Consider the following 22,833-nt stretch of genomic DNA (forward strand, 5'->3'; position numbering starts at 1 on the left):
CAGCATAAATTACTACCATAGGTAAGATAGTTACAGCATATTAATAGAAAGTTTAATACATAGTATCATTTCAACAATCAAGAGGTACAAAAAGAGAGGTGACATCTCAATCTCACTAGTCAAGAAGAGCAAGGTTTGATTGGGAAGAAAGGTTTAGCAGACGCTGTCTGACTTGGCCAGTCTACAAAGCAGGATTCAAGAATAAAAAGAGAATAGGAAACATGGCTGTGTGGGAACTGGGAACCTAAGCTGGCTCAGACTAGGATAAGGGCATTCAGCACAGCTACGTGCCAATTTTCCAAATATTTTCCCTTCTTTCCAAAAATGTCCTACCAGAGTACCCTTGTCTCTTCATAAAAGTAAAGAAATATGACTTGAATTTTTATTTTAAAGAAAAAAAAAAAGACAGCAAATTTCTATAAAAGTTTCTCAATGGAGCTTGTGTGCAAAACAAAAAAAAATTTGAATGTGACTAAGCTTGAATAGTAATTATTGGTTTACAATTTATAGATGTGATTCTATGCTTTGATGGTTGCTCTTATTGTTGTGATTATGCTGCTAACATACTTTCACTGATCAAAAAATTACTATTATATTTCCAGATTTGATTAACATATTTATTTATCCATATATTTTCTTATTCATTCTATATATATATATATAATGTATCCATGCAGTGTCAAGACTTGTGCCCTCAATTTTTGGATTTTGCCCATCACCATATTTGTGCCATATCCCATCTACTTCATGTTGTGCACCCATCTCCATGCCCATGCTTGATAAATTGACAATTATCCATACTTTTCATATGAAAGAAAATAAGTTGTATGAAGAAAGAAGACAAGGAGATCAAACCCTAGGGGTGGATAAGAAATCCTCAATAGAGAAAAACCAGAAAACAAAGAAAGAAATGACCTAACAAAAACTTGATAAGAGAACCCCTCTTGAAACCCTTTCCGTCATAATAGACTAATGGAGCACTGCAAATTTGCTAATTTGCACTGGCCTTTCTTTGCCTTACTCTTTCCAACATCCAACTGAATTTGTTTTCCTCTAGGATTAAACAACCAAAAATACATCTAGTCCATCAGTTGTTGAGCTTCTATATCCTTCCACATATTTCCTCCACGGAGAAGGCAAAATCCCATCCATACGCTAATTACTCTTCTTCTCTTTATCCAATCCATAATCCTGGAAAATAGGAAAATCCTCCAAACCTTCTGGCGGATATCACCAAGTAAATTAGATGAATAAAACACATATCCAATTGTTCCAAATTGTTCACAAACCTCATCCAAAAGCAAACCACTAGCACAGCCAAAATCATTATCAAACTCACTCTCATTCTTCAGCATCGCCCCATTTCCTTTTCTCCTTAAGAAGATAGTCTTCACTATGCTTTCCACCTCAATCTATCTCAAAATCACATAGAACATCCTCAATGAAAAAGCTGCCATTAGTATACCCTTTTAAATTTGTTCTTACTATCTGACGATTATAAACCTTGGAACATTTGGGATTCAGCCTCGTCACATACCTTGCCATCATCAAATCCCCCACAAACACCCCCTGTCCTAGGGAGCGCCTGCACAAGTGAGCCCTTGCAATCTTGGACATCTAATTGATCCCCAGAATGTTGAGGCTCCTGCCCACCCGTAAACTTTCACATCCATTAGCTTCCAACTAAAGCTCTTAGGTCACCTCATCAAAAGACAAAACTCTCTTTCCCACCACTTGATCCACCAGAAGAAGCTTTATGAAAACCATTTGACGAGCTACTTTTCATCAGAGGAGGGAATCCCAAGCACCAGATGCCATGACTATAACAACTCAGCCCTACAATTCTTCATTATCAAAATGATACCCCAAGAATCCATACTCCCTTTCCTCCAGCTGGACAGATACCATGCAACAGAAAAGCATCCAATGCATTAACACAATCTATTATTGGACAGCTTTCAAAGAGGAAGCAACAGATTGGCTTGACACCCGCTGAGCAGCAACCAATGGCCCGGACACTTGCAAGAGCAAACTCCCCTTCTCCATCTGCAAACCCGTAACATTCAAAGCCAAACAATTGCCCTCATGATTTAGAGGCTTTAATTTGAGCCTAATCATTACAATTAGCATCCTTTCTTTTTCAAATGGATAAATTCCACCTTTAAAGCCCCCAGCCTTCAAGCCCTACCATCATAACCATGCGGCAGGAAAGATTGGCCTCAAGTGCATGTTTTAAATGAGGGGCCTGACTAACAAGAGTGTTGCACTAACCCACAGAACTTAGTGAAGAAAGCCGTTTATTTTCCATAAGCTGAACCAAGTGCACAGTGATGTTGTCAAGAACCCTGGCCCCACCTGCTCAGGCCCATGCAGTCACACCACTCTTAGCCATATGCCAGCACTCCCCTCCACTCACAAACTCTAGCTGCCTTGAGATCTTATAACCACAAGCTGCCCTCACTCCAACGCACATGAGTTTCGAACCTATAAATTGCCGCACCACCACTCATCCTTTGCTACCTCTGTACTTCCAGTTGTAACATCCATAGGCATTAAAAAGTTGTCAATGCCTACTTAAATTTAATCAGCCAAAATAAAAATTCATTTGACTAGTTATCTTAATGAGCTCAATTTTAAAAACTCATGTTAGTCTTCATTAAGGAAATGACATTTTGGACCCAACATCAGAGACAGGACTAACTGTTAAAACATGGCTAACCCATAAGGTCATATCTTGCGCAAGGACAGATGTTAAGATATGAGGGCTTCTGGGGTTTCACCTAACCTTAGTTTCCCTTATAAATAATCTCATGGCTTCCCAAAAGGAGCTCCCAACCAAGAGCCACGGGTGGTGAAAACCCTAACCTCCAATTTTCAACAACTCTCTCAATATCAAAGTTGTCATAATCAAAAAACAAGAAGTTTCTGACAGTTCTTCTGCAATCCACTCTTTGTTCAAACATTTTCTTCATGATCAAGCTCATGCCCATGAAGATCAAACACAAATACATTTTCCCACAAATCATCATCATTTGAGAAATCCACCATTGCCCCGTTTGAGAACACATTCTTCAAACTCACAAACCAGAAAATCCTTTAAGGAAATCAAATATCACAAATTCAGTCAACAAATTCTTCAGCCAGAAGATCCAACACCGCCTCATTCGAGAACGCGCTCCTCAAAGCCTCAAAATTTCTTTAAGGAGATAAAAGATCAAACACAAGTCCTTCTTTCCACAAATCATCGAATCCATTGGAAGATCCACCACTGCCTCATTCGAGAACATGCTCTTTAGAGGAATATTCACTCTCTATTGTAAAGAAAATACACCAACTTGTACCCATTCTTTCATTTTAATACAAAATCAACATTTTGTATCATTTTTCCCTTCTTAATTTCAAAGGCATGAAATTTATGATTAAAATGTCCTTCCAACTCTGAACAAGGTTCCCTAAAGATTAAGTAATGACCTTTTCTTTAGATCTACTCGTCTACACCAAACACAACACTGATAATAGCATTCACACATACATACGCAAACTCTCCGCATCAAAACCTCCAAGGGCTGAAATCAAATAAACCAACTCCAAAAACTTATCCTTATTATTTGCTTTAACCGTCACCCAATATGATATAATGCCAAACTTCCTACAGCGGATAAATTGCTCTATTCTCAAGAAAACCAAAGGTAAACAATCTTAGATCCATCTTGCAGCAGATAAAGTAATCTTAATCCACCAGTTCCTATTTTGAAACTTCTCCTCTAAGTGAACGAAAAAACCCTTCCCCAAATTTTCCAACTGAAAATCAAAAATTTTCCATTCAATCAAGTACACCTGTTAAATTTTTGCTGCCCAATAACCAATTTGATCCCAATGTAAGGATGTAAGGAATAACCTCCGCCATCAAAAGATGGAGCCAATACAGTCATAATCTCACCTATAACCCAAGTAACCACACCTGTAACCCAAGTCAATTAGTGAGGTTTTTTAAATCCACCAATGAGATATACACGAAATACGTGCAGGACCATCATTAGGACCATCACACTTGCTGACCATAAATGAACTGATTGGATTAACTAACCAAAGTAAGCTTCGAACATTATGTATTAAACAGAACCAAAAGCCTAACTAATGGTCGGATGATAATAAAAAGTCATAGCAAACCCCGTAACTACTTGTGCTAAAAGCATGTAACCATAATGCCTCATACCTAGTTATGCACAAACTGATCAAAAGCTAAGAAGAAAACCCAGCCAAGAGAGGAAGTGTAAGAGCAAGACAACAAGAGACAGGAACATAATCACATATTGGGAAATATCATGGCTGCAAGCATAGTAATATTGAGGTTTTTGCTGCCCACTAACTGTTTAGAGGAACCAAGATCCGACTATATACAGAAAGACAAAGACGTTTTATATTGAGAAATTTTCAAGATTTCACTTGTAAAGCACCTTCCCTATGTATCTTCATGCCTTCAAGTCAATACAATGAGAAAATCTAGCAACAAATTGAACCATGTGCAAATAAACACCACCCTTAAATGCCAATTTCAGAACACATTAACAAGCATAGGTTACAAATACCAAAAAAAATATTATCAAAATCAATATTAGCAAGATGGGGAAAAGGGAAAAGGAAAAAAAAAGAAAAATAAAACAAGTAGCATACACCTGAACACATGCAAGTTCACAAAACAAAGTAAAGACTGGAAAAATATACTTTGTAGTTAAAAGGCGAGGAAACCAATTCTTTTATTGAGAACAAAACATACCGATAGCCGTTGTTGATTCAACCCACCATTTGCTTCAATTATAAGAAAACCATTAGACTTTGGCAATTCTGAAATGCCTAAAAACCACACCATCACCAAATTCAACAATCCCCCACCCCCAAGAAAAAGCAAAACAAAACAGGGGGAAAAAAAGGAAAAGAAAGTTAGCATCTACCACTTTGCAAATAGCAAGTATATTAAAGAGAACTAAAATTAAGGCTATTACTGTATAATATGGTATGAGCACAATATATTCGGATTGAAATTTTCTATGAATTTCTAATTGCACAAGCCAAACAGCAGCACCGATTTTCCAAAAACAATATGGCATTATTAGACTAAAAATTTAAAATTAAGACAAAATGTCTACAACAACAAAGACTTATAAATCATTGCATGAATCATATTAGCATATTTATGTTCATTTGAGAATATGATTGAATCATTATAGATAATTTAGATTTAATGAAAAATTTCAACTATTTACACTCTTATATGCACTCATCTTTGTTTGAAATGCATTAGCTAAATGGAAGCAAAATAATAAGTTCACTAGTTTTCTATTGGTAATGATTTGCCCTAAAATACCTTACCATCATATATCAACTTTTTCTAGCATTCATTATTTCCAAGATTGACATTAATCTTGCATTGGAACTCAATTACAAGCAGAAGTGCCAATTGTACCATCAATGACAAACATTGGCGGATCTAGCACCTTCCATTGAAATAATTAAAAAATATTCCTATTATACATATATTTGACAATGCTTTTAACAAATAATTAAATTTGCACCCCTTTCAATTTTGTAAGACAAATTTAAATATCTGAAAATTTTCATGATTTTCCAAAACAAAATTTCATTCAATTGCAAAGTTTTGACTACTTAAATTTTCTTGAATCAATCACATGGCTAACTTAAATTGCTAAAAGTAAATTTTTAGAACATGAAAAAAATTGAGGAAAGTAGAGATCCTGATTATTTTTAGTTTTTTATGCTTTTTTGAAATTTTAACTCCGCCTGTGATGCACTTAATGTCCTAATTTTTTCACACACAGCTGGTCTCAAGCCCAGGTAAAGGAGGAGGGTTGCGTTAGGTAGCTGACAGCTAGCATAAAATTTGTCAAATCACTATGACATGAATCCTTACCGAATATTTATTGGGGCGTCCCCTACGAGCAACGCGTTGCACTTGAACCACCCGGGTGTAGCAAAAAGTGGGCAAGGGTGGGCTAGGTCGTCGCCCCAAAGTGAAGCGCCATGTCGGCGCCCGGGTACGGTGTCAAATATGCGAGGGTTCCAGCGTCATTCTGGACGTGGGCAGGTAAAGACGTTAGTTCAGGAAATTAGGATTAGATTAGCAACTTGAAATATAAGGACACTTACGGGTAAAAGCATGGAAATTGTGGATACAATGATTAGAAGAAGAATTAATATAATTTGCCTCCAAGAAACTAAGTGGGTGGAGGAGAAAGCTAGAGAAATCGATAAATCAGGATTTAAACTTTGGTACATTGGAAAAGAAAAACATAATGGAGTAGGCATTATTATAGACAAAAACTTAAAAGATAGAGTTGTGGATGTAACTAGGGTAAGGGATAGAATTATAAAAATCAAGATGGAATTAGGATAAGAGATAATAAATATCATTAGTGCTTATGCTCCTCAAGTTGGCTTAGCAGAAAATCTTAAGAGACAATTTTGGGAAGATATGGATAGTATTATACAAGGCATACCAGGGACTGGGAAAATATTTATAGGAGGAGATCTGAATGGACAAGTTGGAAAAGATAATTAAAATTATGAGAGAATACATAGAGGATATGAATATGAAGACAAAAATGAGTCTGGGGAGATAATCTTAGACTTTGCTATGTCACATGATTTTAGTATAATGAATACTTGCTTTAAGAAGAGAGAAGAACACTTAATAACCTTTAAAAGTGGACAAAATAGAAGTCAAATAGATTTTCTTTTAACTAGGAGGGTAGATCATCTATTATGCAAGGATTATAAAGTAATTCCAGGTGAAAGCCTAACCACACAACATAGAGTCTTAGTGTTAGATATATGTATTAAAAAATAGAAGAAAAAGGATAAAATAAACCAGTGTAGGAGAACTAGACGGTGGAACATAAAAGAAGAAACTTTAATAAAATTTAAGATAAAATGATCAAAGATGGGGGTTGGACCATAGAGGATAGGATAGATACAAATGCTCTTTGGAATAGATTAGCTAGCTCTATTAAAAAGATAGCAAAAGAGATTTTAGGTGAATTAAGGGGAAGATTCTTGAATAGCAAAGAGAGTTGGTGGTGGGATAAAAATGTACAAAAAATCATAAATACAAAAAGAATTTGGTATAAAACTTGGCAAAAATGTAGAAATAGAGATAACTTTGAAAAATATAAGGAGACAAGAAAAGATACAAAAAGGACCGTTGACGAAGCTAAATATAGATCTTTTAATAGTTTATATGATAGATTAGGTACAAAAGAAGGGGAAAGAGATATATTTAAATTTGCTAAAGCTAAAGAAAGGAAGAGCAAGGACTTAGGAAATGTAAAATGTATAAAAAGTGAGGATGATATTGTCTTGGTTAAGGACGAAGATGTTAAAGAAAAATGACGAAGTTACTTTAATAAGTTGTTTAACGAAAACCAAATAAAAGGCTTAAACTTAGAATTGTCAAATGAGAAAAAGACTAAAAATATAAGATTTATTTGCAAAATTAGAGTTAACGAAGTTATGTATGCATTAAAAAAGATGAAAAATGGGAAAGCCATGGGACCAGATAACATCCCAATTGAAGTTTGGAAATGTTTGGGTGATAACAGAATTATATGGTTAAAAAAAAATTTATTTAATACAATTGTAAAAACTAAGAAAATGCCAGATGAATGAAGGAAAAGCACTTTAATACCTATATACAAAAATAAAGGAGATATTCAAAATTGTAATAACTGTCGTGAAATTAAACTTATTATGAGTCATACGATGAAACTATGGGAAAGGGTAGTTGAACAAAGATTAAGGTTAGAAACGAAGATCTCAGAAAATCAATTTGGTTTTATGTCTGGGAGATCTACCACAGAAGCTATTTATCTTTTAAGAAGATTAATGGAAAAGTTTAGGAAAAAGAAGAGGGACTTGCATATGATATTTATTGACCTTGAGAAAGCATATGATAGGATACCTAGGGAAGTTCTATGGTAGGTTCTAGAAAAAAAAAAAGTGCATGTTGTAGCCATACCAATGTCATTAAGGATATGTACGATGGAGTAATGACTAGTGTAAGGACTTAGATGGAGAAACTAGAGAATTTCCAATTACCATAGGTGTACATCAATGATCTGCTTTGAGTCCTTATCTTTTTTGCTTTAGTGATGGACCAATTGACTAGGAGTATTCAAAAGTAGGCTCCATGGTGTATGTTGTTTGTAGATGGTATTGTATTAATTGACGAAACTAGGGACGGAGTAGAGGCTGAGTTAGAATTATGGAGAAAAGCTTTGGAATCTAGAGGCTTTAGGATAAGTAGAAATAAATCAAAATATATGAAATGTAATTTTAGTAATGATAGGAGGAATATTGGAGACAAAGTTAAACTTGATGATGAAGAAATAAATAGCACTTGTAGATTTCGATACCTTGGAGCTATTATGCATGCTAAAAGAGAAATTGAAGATGATGTAATGCATAGATTAAAGCAGGTTGGGTAAAATGGAGAAGTGCTTCAAGTGTGCTATGTTATCGTAGAATACCCTTAAAATTGAAAGGGAAGTTTTATAGGACAGCTATAAGACCAACTATGCTATATGGATCGGAATGTTGGGCGACGAAGAACCATAATATCTAAAAAATAAAAGTTGACGAGATGAGAATGCTTAGATAGATGAGTGGTATAACATTGAAAGATAAATTAAGGAATGAACATATTCGTGATAAGTTAGGTGTAGCTCCTATAGAAGATAAGAGAAGGGAAGGATGACTCAAATAGTATGGACACTTACAACGTGGGCCACATAGTGCACCTGTGAGGAAGAGGGTGTATAAGGATTTAGTATCCTTGAATCTATCAAAAGAAATGGTCTATGATCGCATAAATTGGCGGAAAAGGATTCATATAGGCGACCCCACTTAGTGGGACTAAGGTTTGGTTTTATTGTTGTTGTTTGTATGCTTTTTTGAAATTTTCATTGATTTGTTGTTCAGCCAACCCAAAAAAAAAAACAAAAAAAAAAAATCTAAATAAAAAATGTGACAATTTTAATACAAAGGGAAGATGATTTGGTGAATAATTGCTTAGTCATATATAATAAAAGAGATGTATACAATAGTATAAAAAATGATTTGATAACAAAATAATTCCAAAAAAATGGAAATTTATTGAGGACAATTTTGAGATATATTTAATTATTTTTAAATTTTGGCAGGAAAATAATTGCCATGCATTTATTTATTTTAGAATGATTTTATTGAAATATACTATAACTGAAAATTTTATTTTTATGTTTTGATTATTATTATGGATAAGCTGGTGTTATGACTGTGTATAGAGATAATGAAATGCTTTCAAAAACTTAAATCTTAGGGGCCATTTGGTATCATTATCAAAAATTATGGAAACAAAAACTAAAAACTAGAAATAGAACCTAAAAACCATAAACCAACAACTTGTTTGGTTAATATTTCTAGAATTAAAACAAATTAAAAACTTAATCAAACAAATGTTCATTTTTATCCTTGAATCAAATAACAATTACAAAATATGATTAAAAAAATAAAAGTGCAAAGTAATATAAAATAAATATATAATAATAAAAATAAAAATTTTATAATTATTTTGTAGAATTTTCAGAATATCATATATCAACCAATCTCCAACTACAAAGATTCTCGATTACAGCAACAAACAAAACCGTCAACGATTTTAGTACTTCGTCAACGGTTTTGTGAAAATGTCAATGGTTTTCTTCAAGAAAAGTTTTTTTCTGAAATTGTCGATGGGAATACAGTAAACGTCGACCATTGGCTGGAAAACTATACAGTTTCCTTGATACGCCCATGCAAGATAGGCGTGCCATCAGATAAGCCGATCTTGGAGCACAGAGATTGAAAATTCTAACGTGATAGAGCTTTAGTCAAGAGGTCTGCAAGCTGGTCGGGGTGCTGACATGAGATACTTGCAGCATTCCTTTGGTGACCAGATCACGAACAAAATGAAGATCAATAGCAATATGCTTCATCCTCGAATGCATAACAGGATTAAGACTTAATTGAGTAGCACCAATATTATCACAAAATAAATGTAGGGGCTTAGTAATCAAAATTCCGAGTTCATGAAACAATGAGCGAATCCAAACAAGCTCGGATGTGGCTGAAGCAAGAGCACGATATTCCGCCTCAGTAGAGGAACGAGCCACCGCACGCTACTTTCGCATGCTCTAGGAAATGGGACAATCACTCAGAAAAATAAGACAGGCAAAGGTGGAGGATCTGGTATCCCTATAATTGGCCCAATTTGCATCAAAGAAACCTTGAAAAGTGAGATTCTCAGTGCGCTTGAGAAGATTGCCATGATTAAGAGTGCCCTTCAAGTATCACAGAACACGTTTGGCAGCGGTCCAATGAAGCTGAGACGGTTTATGCATGAATTGAGCCCAACTTATTGACCGAGAAGGCAATGTCAAGCCGAGTAAGAGAGAGATATTGGAGAGCTCCTACAACTCGGCAGTGCTCAATCGGATCAACAGAAGAAGAGTCATCCTGAAGCTAATTAAGATCCTTTGTGGCAAGTGGAGTCATCACTGCCTTGGCGCCGTCCATCTTGGTGCGAGAAAGAAGATCCCGAATATATTTTTGTTGGGAGAGGAACAGCCCATGGTTAACTGAAATCACCTTGACACCAAGAAAATAATTTAAGGGACAAAGATCCTTCAAAGAAAACCGATGACCAAGCTACAGAACAACTTTAGAGATAGCAGCTAAATTACTTCCCGTGAGTAAGAGATTATCCACATATATTAGAAAATAGAGTGTAACACCATCACAATTGTAGATAAACAAAGAGGAGTCAGATTTGGACTGCTAAAATCCCAGTTGAAGAGGACAAGCACTCTGTTCTTGATACCAAGCATGAGGTGCTTGTTTCAAGTCATACAAAGACTTCTTTAACCTGCAAGCATGAGAAGGTAGATTAGGATCAACAAAACCCGGAGGTTGAACCATGAATACATCCTCCTAAAGTCGGCCATGCCAAAATGCATTATTAACATCCAGCCGTCGAAGTAACAAATTTTTCTGAACAGCAATTGAGAGGACAACTCGAGTAGTCACCAGTTTCACAACAAGACTGAACGTCTCATTATAATCAAAACCATGTCGTTGATGAAAACCTTTGGCCACCAACCTTGCTTTATAGCGAGAAATACTACCATCAGATTTTCGTTTGATACGGAAAACCCATTTGCAACCAACTGATTTGATGGTGGGGCGTAGCGGAACAAGCTCCCATGTGCCATGTTTAACCAAAGCAATGAACTCCTCAGACATAGCATGCCACCACTTGGGATCCTTCAAGGTCTGAGACACATGTGGGCTCTACATGTTGAGGAAGAGGATGTTTTGTGGCAAGGTAAAAAATGTTGGGTCTATGAATATTATTCATAGACCGAGTAGTCATAGCATGAGTATGGGTGGACCAGTTCGGAGATGTAGGTGTAGTGGGTGAAGGTATTACCGCTGGCTGAGAGTGTGCAGGGGAGGATGATTAGGACCGGGAAGGTGAAATCGGAGCTACAGGAGCGTTGTCTGTCACAGTGGTAGGAAAGGAGGGTATGCGTCCAATGGAAGGCACCGCTAGTATTGCAAGATCTTGTGTGTTAGCACCTGAAACTGACAAAGAATGCACAGTGACATGGGCAGAGGAAAAAAAGGGAAAAATACACTCATCAAAGACCACGTGCCTAGACACGTAGATGCGAGATGTAACAAAGTCCATAAACGTATAGGCACTCTATGACCTCGAGAAACCGAGGAAGAGACACGGTGTTGATTTTGGTTGAAGTTTACTTATGGTGTAAGGTTTGAGCCATGGGTAACACTAACAACCAAAAATGCACAGCTTCTTATAATCAAAGAGACGACCAAATAAACATTCGAATGGACTTTTATTTTTCAAAATAGGAGTGGGCATACAATTTATCAAATAAACCGCTGCCTGAAATGCATAGGACCAATAAGATGGAGGGAGACTCGCCTAACTCAATAGAGTGAGACCTGTTTTGACAATGTGATCATGCCAACGTTCACTTGTACCATTCTGTTGAGGTGTATAAGGAGCAGTGGTTAGCCAACTAATGGAATTAGACGAGAGAAATTGGCGTAGAGCATGATATCCCCCCCCCCCAAAATTATCGAGTACAAGTGCTTGATTTGAAAACCAAATTGTTTTTCAAGTAGCCCTTTCAACTAACAGAAAATAGAGCGAACATCACTTTTTCGACGGATGGGAAACAACCAACAATACTTGGTAAAATGATCAACAAATAAGACATAAAAACGAAACCCATCAAGCGAAGTGGAAGACGTAGGCCCCCAAACATCAGTATAGATATATTCAAGAGGATGAGTGCTAACAAGAGAAGTGGAAGAAAAAGGCAATTTATGACTTTTATTGCATAGACAAGCATTACAAAGAGATGATGGAGAGATAAGAGACACTACAACTGGACGAGAAAATGTACAAATAACAAAATCAACAATTTTATTTGATGGATGCCCAAGCCGTCTATGCTAAGGGTCAGATGTTGTTCATTCACCAACAAGTGCTAAAACGGAAGACTTAGTAGCGAGAGAAGCCATCGGCATTGGATAGACATCATCCTGACATTTACCGCGAAGAAGAGTGCCCCCATACTCCGATCCTTCACAAGAAAATAAAATGGGTGAAACTCAAGATATACATTATTGGAACGGGTAAAGAGTATTAATTAATGTAAAGGGCTTCAAGGAAGAGGGAAAGGTCATAGAGCCAACATGTGTGACTCGCAAACCTGAGTCATCACCAATGACAACTTCATCCGTGCCATCATACGCCGAGTGAATAGATAAATTTGCAAGATCAGAGGTGATATTGTGAGAAGCAGCGGAATCCACAAGCCACTTTTTTGTTGTTGGACCCGGTGGTAGTGGAACAATTCACAGACTTCACTCCGGAAGTCGAGTGACAAGTCTTGGTCGAGTGTCCCACTTTGTCACATAGTTGACAAATAATGTGGGGCTTACCAGACGGCTCTTTGCTATTATAGCGACCAAATTTGGTGCGATGCTGACCATAGGAACCAGGTGCTGGAACTTTGATTACAATTGAATGTGAAAGCAGTATTGCAGCGCTGAGTGGTGTTTGTAGTGGCAACCAGGGCGGAGTTAGAAGCTTCAACACTTTTCAAGTAGCTTTCGTCGCCAACCAGCATGTCACGAAGCTCTTCAAACGTAAGAGAAGTCTCACGTGCCCGAATAGGTGCTGCAATATCACAAAATTCAGGACCAAGGCCATTGGGGACATAAAAAGTAATGTCATCGGCTAAGACGGAAGAGTCACTCACAACAAGTTCATCAACTAGAACCTTGATGGCATGGAGATACTCCGAGACCCAACGGGACTCTTGCTGAATGAGAACCAACTTTTCCTTAAGTTGCATAACACGAATACGTGAACAATTGGCACACAATCGTTGCAACGTGGACCAACATCACAAGCAATGATTGACGCAGCAATGAGTGGCATCACTGGTTCGGAGACGGATGCAAGGATGGCATGAAGGATAGTCTTAACTTGCCTGAGCCAACACCAGAAGGTCGGATTGAAGACATCTGCAGAAGATGAACCAGCAGAGTAGGTGCTGGTAGAAAGGGTCGGTGACGGACATACAGTGGTAGCGTCAAGATAGCCCTGGAGATCATAACCAATGAGCAATGACATCAGCTGAGCGTGCCATGAAAGAAAGTTGGAAGGGGTCAACTTCAAAGGAAGCTGGGAGCCGGCATTGATGGCAACAAAAGGACTGTTACCATTGCCAGGAAGCTCGAAAGTGTTGACAATAACAGACTCAGGAAAAACGGCCATGAGGAAAAAAAAAAGCTCGTTAGAGAAATGAGCTCTTATACCATATAGAATTTGCAGTATATCGGATATCGACCAATCTTCAACTACAAAGATTCTCGACTATTAAGCAACAAATAAAACCATCGACGGTTTCAGTACTCCGTCAACGGTTTAGTGAAACCATCGACAATTTCTTCTGAAAATGTTTTAGTCTGAAATAGTTGAAGTAACCATCGATGGGAATACAGTAATTGTCGACAATTGGCTGGAAAACTAAACAATTTCCTTGATATATTTTACTTAATTATTATATTTCAAAATTCACTTTACAAGAACATTTTATTGCATATAAAAATTGAAATGTAGTAAAAAAAATTGTTAATGCCTTTCATTATTTTTTTAAAAAAAATTTTGGAATTTTATGAGCAGTTTTAATTTTTAATTTATTTTAAATTCATATAATCATTTTATTTAAATTTTAATTAAAAAGTATAGATAAAATGAATGATTTAATTCAAAAAAGTTAATTTTGGATACTAAAGTATTCTGGCAATGGGTTGCGAAAACAACTTAAAACCATAAAATCTAGTTTTAAATTTTTTCACAAATAGTTGAAAATCGTCAATAAAAATAGAAAAACAACAACGTAAACAAATACATTTTCATAATCTGTTTCTTCATTGTAAAGAAACAAAAACAGAAAATCGAAAACAGCAATGATACCAAAATAGCCCTTAAGATGCAAATTACCGCCCCCAGTGGTCAAAGGTCCTAGATCTATTGACAAATTATAATCATTTAATCATTTTATAATACAAAACTTATTTCAACGTTATAAAATTAAACACAATAACACTGACAAATGTGCTCACTGCACAAAACTCAAAGAGACATGCAAGCCATCATTGATGTCTTCCAACTAATAAAATAAACCAAATTAAATTAAGCTTCAATGATTAAATTTGGATGAAGCAACGGATGTACATTAGAGAACCTCTTAGGTCTTGAAACAGTTCGCAAGGAACAACCCAAAATTGAAAATAAGGACATATTAGGTATAATTTTGGAAATTTTATCCACAATGAATCAAAAGCACATATTGTCCAGTTAATCATTGGCAGCATGTATGTGATTTGACCTGCTTGAGGTAACCTTTGCTTTACACAAGGCTTCCATCCTTGACGCAATTCCGGGTGCCACACAGTCATTAACTGCATAATTTACACGCAAGCACCCTGTAAGTCAATGCATTCCAAAAACAAAAGCACCTTATAAGTCAATTCATGCTAACAAAAGACAAGAAAACAAACAAAGGCAGGGCCTCATTCATGCAATCATAGACTTGACCCCAAGCAAAGCAAACTTAGAATGCTTTTTGCAGGCAAGTGTAACATATAGTTCAGAATATTAAGTGAAAAATCACAACAAAGTAATTAGAATCACTAAATAAACATAGACCTAAAAACATAAATATTTATTTCTGCAGATATTTTGAAAGAACTCAAAAGATCAAAAGATAGAACAAAATACTTCATGTTGTTCTGTTGTGCTAATCGGACCTGCACTCCCGCTGAGTAAGAAAAACTAAACCCTTTCAAATGGAATGATGGAAATCGACCACTAAAAGTTTGTTAATGAAAAACAAATAGTAAATTTATTGCCTTACGTTCTAATTGATGATGTAACAAATTAAATGGGCCTGCCCAAACTTGGAGCTTTCAGCTCAAGTTTTGAACATTAGTGTAGCAGTGATTTCCATGGTACTTGTGGATGGAATTTGGAAGTTTTTTTTTCCACCTTTCATTTATATTATCAACGTGAAATAATTCATTTCTAAGATATCAATTTCAGGTTCCCATGATAGTCTTTTACTCAGAGAGCATAATACCATGTTCTTGCACTGAGGAATGAAATTTGGACAACAATGTCAAATGTGAGTCAGTGTCGGGAAAGAATGACAGGATGTTAACAATTCTTAATGTTTAGACAAAGTTGGATGATTCATTTATTTCATAATATCCAGGAGGGTTTAGTAATCAAATAAGAACATATAAGCAGTGTAATAACATCTATTGGCGAGTTAATTAGGATCTTTATAGAGAAAATTGGGGTTTCTACTGAGAACTGCCAGTTCTGGCTTCTCCCTTGGACAAAGATCTGATGCTTTCTTCACTCTAAAAGCAACTCCTTGAAACGCTAAAAGGGCACTAGCAGCTATCTTTTGCTTCTCCTCACTGCTTTAAAATATTCATGTTTCCTCTTTGTTTCATCAGCAATCTCAGCTACTACAATCAGTTCTAGTGAGAACCGATATTTCACAACAATTTTTATTCTTAACATTATAGTATTATTATACACAACACCCCACCCCCCAAAGAATCTTAGCTCATTATTTTTCCCCTTTTCAAGCCCTGTTCCAAATTGGTATCAAAACCCAAAGGCTCTCATCATGTCTTCCACCATGGGGAGACATCCAGAAGAACTGCACAAACAATAAGCGAGTTGATATCCATATGAAGATTTGTAAACAGTGCACAGCTTGTAAACTTGTCTGGAAGGTATTAAATTTCTTGCCGATAAAAATTTAAAAAAAAACAACAAATTTGCTGCTGTGTAACATGATTCAACAGTAAAAGAAGAAGAAGAAGAAGAAAAGTAAAGGTAGAAGGAAGAAGACAGATAGAAAAGAAAGACTGAACTATGTGTATAGAGAAAAAGAGAATAGATGGGGGAAATTTTATTTAACTCCAAACTGAAAATTAACCCCAAAACATACAAATACCCAAGTACCCAACTACCCTACAGTTAAATACAATTCGAAGTCACACATTAACAAAATAAAATTAAAAAAATACAAGACAGAATACAAACATCCTAATTTCCTATACCTTTGCCAAAAGAAGGTATGCAAACAGGTGGTCTAAACAGCAGTGACAACCCTTCATCATACTCCCCTAGCTGAAAGGAACTCAACTTAGAAAGCGTAACTGCAAATATCACTCTTAACAACTTTGGAGCACTCTCGCATACATCATCCCCTCTATGCCATGTGGCATCCGAAGGGGATTAGCCACTCCAATAGACAATGTATCACCCAAAGACAACAAACTCGTCATCTAGAATAAACTCAACAACATTTTGTGGCCACGAAATGGGAGGAGCTGAGGGACTGCAGAACCTATACTAGCATTAGAAAACAAGGCAGAAGACTTAAAGGTGCCTGGGTAGGGTGTAAAGCCATCCACATTGAAACAGAACTACAGCACATAAGATCAGGATAATTAAGAAAATATGCATTAGATCAAAGTTTCCTAATGATGGAGAATGGGTCAATAGCAAGGGCATGGAAATTCTTAAGGAAATTTCTCAAAAGCATTCAGGTCTAATGTGAACCATAACATCACCCACATTAGAATTTCCTAGTCCTACAAGCACATGCAACAAGCTTATAATCCATACTACTCATGACAAGTTTACAGCTAACCTCAGCATGCAACTTATAAGTGGAGTGCTTGAGGACAGCCTATTTGTGGTAGTTCCAGTTTATCTGGAACAGCATCTTCCTTTTCCTCCCATGGTGTTTCTTTGAATTGATTGCATCATTGCATGTCACCCCAGACATCCATCTCTTTTTGAAGCTGCAGCAATTGTTTTATGTTTTTATGTCTGTTTCTTAACTGGAGTGTCAAGCATGTCAGTTACCCAAAAACAATATGTCCCCATATTATCCTAGGATTAAATCTCATAACAAATCTTCATTTTCATTGTCTCATTATTTGATATCAGCGGAGGATCGTTATCAATTCATCACAAATTAGTTATATTAGTCAACATATAGGTTTGAGTTTCTTGGTGCATTTGTCCAATTTTAGAATGGCATAAAAATCAACTGGGCAATGGCATTAACGTCTCAGTCTGATAATGCTCATGAATTTATTCAAAATAAAATTCAGATACTTCGTTTAGATAAGCAAACCATTCACCAAACTTCTTTTCTTCACACCCCTCAACAAAGTGGTGTGGCTGAAAGGAAGAATATACATTTACTCAACATAGCACAATCTTTGCTTTTCAGAATGTATGTTCCTAAAACCTTCTTGCAAAGAGTAAATATCATCTGATCTGCTACCTGGGGGCATATTAACTACTCAAATTTTTCCTTCCATTATGGGTATCTTACTATCTTATCTAGTGGATTCACTTGTGCTTATCCAGAATTTCCCCTTGAGAACAAGTATAATGGGAATTACATGCCAGAAGGGGCAGTATCTCATTTTGAGCATGATAAAAGGATTGCAATCATGAAGGTCATTTTTCCATTGGCCAAGCTTCATGCAAGATGTTGCTAAAATTGCCACCCACTGCCACACATGCCAACTAAGGAAGAACACTAGTCTTAGTATTCCTTCACATATAGCACATGAGCTAAAGCAAGACATGAGTAAAGAGTTTGTCACAGGATTGGAAAAAACTCCGGGTTCCAACTCCATCTTTGTGGTCATTGATAGGCTCTCAAAGATAGCACTCTTCATTCCATGTTCGAAGACAATGAATGGTGTTCATATCATAAAAAAAAATTTTCAAGAAACTGTGCACTTGCATGGGTTACGAAAACTCATCTCTGATTGAAATGCCAAGCTTATAAGCTAGTTTTGAAGACCACTATGGAAGTTGCTGAACACAAAAGGCTCAATTTTTTTCCTTATTTCCACACACAAACTGATGTTGTAAACTGAAGTTTAGGAGATCTCTCAAGGTATCTATCAGGTGATCATGTTACTGCCAGGGATTAAGTACTTTCTGTGACAGAATTTGCATATAATAGTTTTGTCAATAAAACAACTGTCTGCAGTCCTTTCATAGTTGTTTTAGGTGCCTCAGTTCATTACTCATGGTTGCCAAACCTAATGCCAAAGAAAAAAGCATTCTCCAAACACAAAAGGGAGATCCATGATAAAGCAAGATGGAAGATTGCTCTTAGCAATGGAAGTCACAAGGCATGCACTGATATTACTCCTTGCTGAATTTGAAGAAAGTGATGTGGTAATGGTCTGCATGCAACCCTAGCAGTTTCCTAGAGTTGCCAACAAGAAGTTGCACTCCAAGAATGCCAAACCATCCAAGGTCACGAAGAAGATAAGCTCGAATGCTTATGCCTTTGGATTAGAATATTTGGGCATTAGTAACATGATCAGTTTCCTAGAGTTGCCAACAAGAAGTTGCACTCCAAGAATGCCAAACCATCCAAGGTCATGAAGAAGATAAGCTCGAATGCTTAAGCCTTTGGATTAAAATATTTGGGCATTAGTAACATGATCAGCGTTGAATATCTTACATTATACCAAGGTTGCAACAATATGTGCCTCTACGATGATGAGGGAGTTTAAAACCAATACCCAACTCAAGCCAAGAAGTTGAAGGAGTGCTTGATGAACAAATAGTTGCAACATATGGTGGTGGACATGAGAAGTTCCTTGTATGTTCTCAATGAGATTGTACACAGGTTACAGCTGATGCATTCCAATGCCTTAAACCTTGACAAGCAGTGTTTTCTCCCCATCATTGGTATCAAGTTCTTCCAAGCTGGGGAGAGATTATGAAGCACAATACCAGTACAAAAGAAGTGGACAAAGCCTTGATTCAAAATCCCAAGTACTTGTTCAAGCAATGCCAAGATGACATGAAATCAATTTGGGAGGTTTTTTTTAGTACACTATAAGGCTGTAATTAATGTTTGCAAAATTTGTCTTAAGGGTTAGAATGTCATTTTTATGTTTTTATTGTAGAGATATTTTGGTAATTTGTACATAAGCTCCAGATTTCAGGCTGAATTTTTTTAGTTCTGGACTTCTTTTGTAATTTGCAACAGACATATAAGTTTTATGGGTGCAAAAGAGAGTCTAAGTCTTGAGAGAAAATTCAAGCTTTGGGGCCCAAAATTACTTCAGCACAAAACTTGGTCACCAAGCCTCATCCCTTATGAATATGGTCGCATTCACCTTGTTTCAGCATGACATGAAAAAATAAATTAAAATAAAATAAAAAAATAATGCAGCTCTCATCTTTTTAAAGCCTTATAATGTACTAGATGACCTTCCAAATTGACCAAGTCATCTCATCAATTCAAATAAGAACCACGGCTTTTGAATCAAGGCATTTGTCCCTTATTTTGTAAACTTTAGGTAGCTGCCATTGTCCACTATCAACCACACTTCTCACATCCCAAATAACAAGAATGCCATCTGGGGCAATTATAGAAGGTAACCTAATTACTTATCACAGTGAGAAGAAAAGTCAGGCAAGGCAAGGATATCCTTTATAGGAATTTTTAAGATAAAAGAGAAATTTATGGAGGAAGAAATAAATAGCATACAGGTGATAAGCCAAATGGATATCTTCATTCTTTGGAATGAAGAATATTTGTTTTGAGCAAATGAAGAAAGGAACATGTTTATAAAAATTGATATTTACACCAAATAATAGGACATCAATCTATGGTAGGTGATACTTTCTTCCAGCAAAATACCCAAACAAACCCATTTATTCATCAATCATTTTCAACACCTCACACCATCATCAGTCTTACTACACCCCCAAATAGTGTTGATTTTACAAGAATTGTGCTCCATATAATTTAGATTTTGTCATATTTCTATTTTTGTATGCATCCCTTCCCCATAATACCAATTAAAATTATGCCACCAGAAACATACGCAAATTGAAACACCATGATTTAATTATGATTTAGCTAAAAATTCTTTTCACACTATTATTAAATTCTGAATTAATGGAATTTTACTTTTATCTCTCCGCATGATATTGTTACTATTATTCTTAATAATTTTGTCAGACAACTTTACCCCAATATATACCCATAAAACTATGTACCTGGCCCAGTCCCTTTGAAAAATTAATTTTATCAATAATAAGCATGCAAAAAAGGTAAAATAGTTTACAGCTTTCATGGAGTTATATCAACGACTGCCCCAAAAATAATCACAACAAGGTAACAGACAATGCATATTCAGAAACCATATATTTCACAATGAAATAGAACTCATTGTCCACAAGCAATAGCAATTATCACCAAAATCACCAAGGTAAGCACATTAATCGCAAAATGCACCAACCACACAAAAATAAAAAAAAAATCAACACCCCACGGAAAATTGCAGCAGCATTTTAGAAGAATTTTTCATGATATCAAAGTGAATTACTTTCAGAATTTGGAAGCACTTTTCTTGCTTTTTGAAGACAAATTACTTTTCTCCCAGAAGAAGAGAAATGATACCAAATTAGCTTGGAAGTAATTTTCAAGCTTCTCATACAAAAGGCAACTGCATTAACTTGGCCTATCACAAGCAATAAAAACCCTTCCAAAACATCAACAGAACAGTCCTTAACCATTTCCACATGCTTTCGCAAAACCATCATCTATTGTCAACTACTAAGCGTACCGCGTTCGAGCTCCCGTTTTCTTTGCCCTCCATATACGGCCAAAGCTTCTCGAACACCTCAGGACTCCTATACACTGACCCTCGCGGCTGGTCCTCACTGCCGCTGCTGCTACCACTCTTGCTAACAACCACGACATCAAACCCCAAAGAACCCATATACATCAACATTCCTGAAATGTACAAAAGCGGCGCGAACAACAACACCCCCCGCTGCCGAAAAACCGCCGCAATCATAACATACACGACCCGCTCCACCAAAGAGTGAACCTTGCGGCCACCGAAGCTCTTGGCGCGGCCGTGACGGAACCGGGGAGACTGCGGCGGCGTGGACCAAGCAGTGCCGGTTCCGGTTCCGGTTCCTGTTCCGGCGCCTGCGCCGCCTCCACCGCAGCCGAGACGGCTGGGGCCCAGCATTTGGAAAGTTCAAGCGTTTGGCGACGGCAAGAAAAAACCCTAGAAAGAACTTAAGGATTTGGAGAATGGCTACGGGGAGATTGAAGTGGAAGCATCGAGTGTCTATGAACGGTAAGAACGGCAGTGAAGGAGTTGAGAGTTGCCGGTAATGGGGAAGAACCGGATGGTATGGAACCGTAGGGAGACGGTCGCAGCTTTTGCAAGAAGGCGCGTTGAACTTGACGAAGAGCTTTCGATCTTAAAGGAAAAAGTGATCGTTATTTACGGGCCACCGTCCAAGCATGTGCACCCCTCTGCGAGTGGACAGCCAGCAAGTACAGAATTCAGTCGCGTGGGATAAATGCTAAAGCAGTTGGACACGTGGACTTGAACGCTAAAAGACAAAAGCATTAGGCTAAACACAAGGTGGTCTAGCTTTACGGATAATTCGCCAAAGGGTAAAATGGTAAATCCATTTAACACCGGTGAGTTTTATAATAACTCCACCCTATCAGGTTTTTAAACACCCTACACATTCAATTCACAAAGAAAACTATTCATTAATTTATCATTAAATTTACACTAAAAATAAATTTAAATAATATTTTTATCGTTCTATTTAATTACAAAGCCAAAAGCAACTTTAAATTTAATCTTTCATAAATTAGAAAACTAATATTAAGTTTCTCACTTGAAATAAAAAAATAAAAAGTTGACAAGCTCCCTCAATGATTTTAAAATTATCCTTCATTTATTATAATTACTATTACCATAAAAAAGTGTGTTGATAAATTAATTAAAAATAAAATTTAGGATTTTCTAATTTAATATAATAAATAAGAAATACAATTACTAATTGCACTTGTGAGATGCTATGAAAATTAATCATTGATCTCCAAAGGCTTATTCTTCTTTGGATCTTGTCAACTTAATTATGGTAAAAATTTGCACTAGTAACATCATGAAGAAACCATTCGACTGTAATGATTCTTGAGTATGTTACGCATCCAATAATTTAACTTATGGGATATCAAGTAAAATTGGTCGGGGTAAAACTACTCAAACTTGCTAAAAGAGCACATATTTTGCTAACAA

The 22,833-nt window shown here is 36.5% G+C and overlaps 1 protein-coding gene across 10 annotated transcripts in view; it reads right to left on the reverse strand.

Annotated features, from left to right (window-relative positions):
• LOC131161692 (O-fucosyltransferase 9) overlaps window positions 1–22,071 on the reverse strand; it is an 80,407-nt gene extending 58,336 nt beyond the window's left edge. For 6 of the 10 annotated variants that reach the window (XM_058117627.1, XM_058117626.1, XM_058117633.1 and 3 more), the window contains exons 1-3: window positions 21,346–21,988; window positions 15,027–15,099; window positions 4,778–4,854 (exon numbers count right to left, since the gene is read on the reverse strand). In XM_058117627.1, the coding sequence (XP_057973610.1) occupies window positions 4,778–4,854; window positions 15,027–15,099; window positions 21,346–21,759 (564 nt within the window). In that variant the 5' untranslated portion in view covers window positions 21,760–21,988. Of the gene's footprint in view, window positions 1–4,777; window positions 4,855–15,026; window positions 15,100–21,345 lie in introns of all 10 variants that reach the window. The other 4 variants (XM_058117629.1, XM_058117625.1, XM_058117628.1 and 1 more) reach the window with 3 other exon arrangements.
• Between the last annotated feature and the right edge of the window lie 762 nt (window positions 22,072–22,833).

The sequence above is a fragment of the Malania oleifera genome, chromosome 8 (genome assembly GCF_029873635.1).
Source record: "Malania oleifera isolate guangnan ecotype guangnan chromosome 8, ASM2987363v1, whole genome shotgun sequence".
NCBI classification, from domain to species: domain Eukaryota; kingdom Viridiplantae; phylum Streptophyta; class Magnoliopsida; order Santalales; family Ximeniaceae; genus Malania; species Malania oleifera.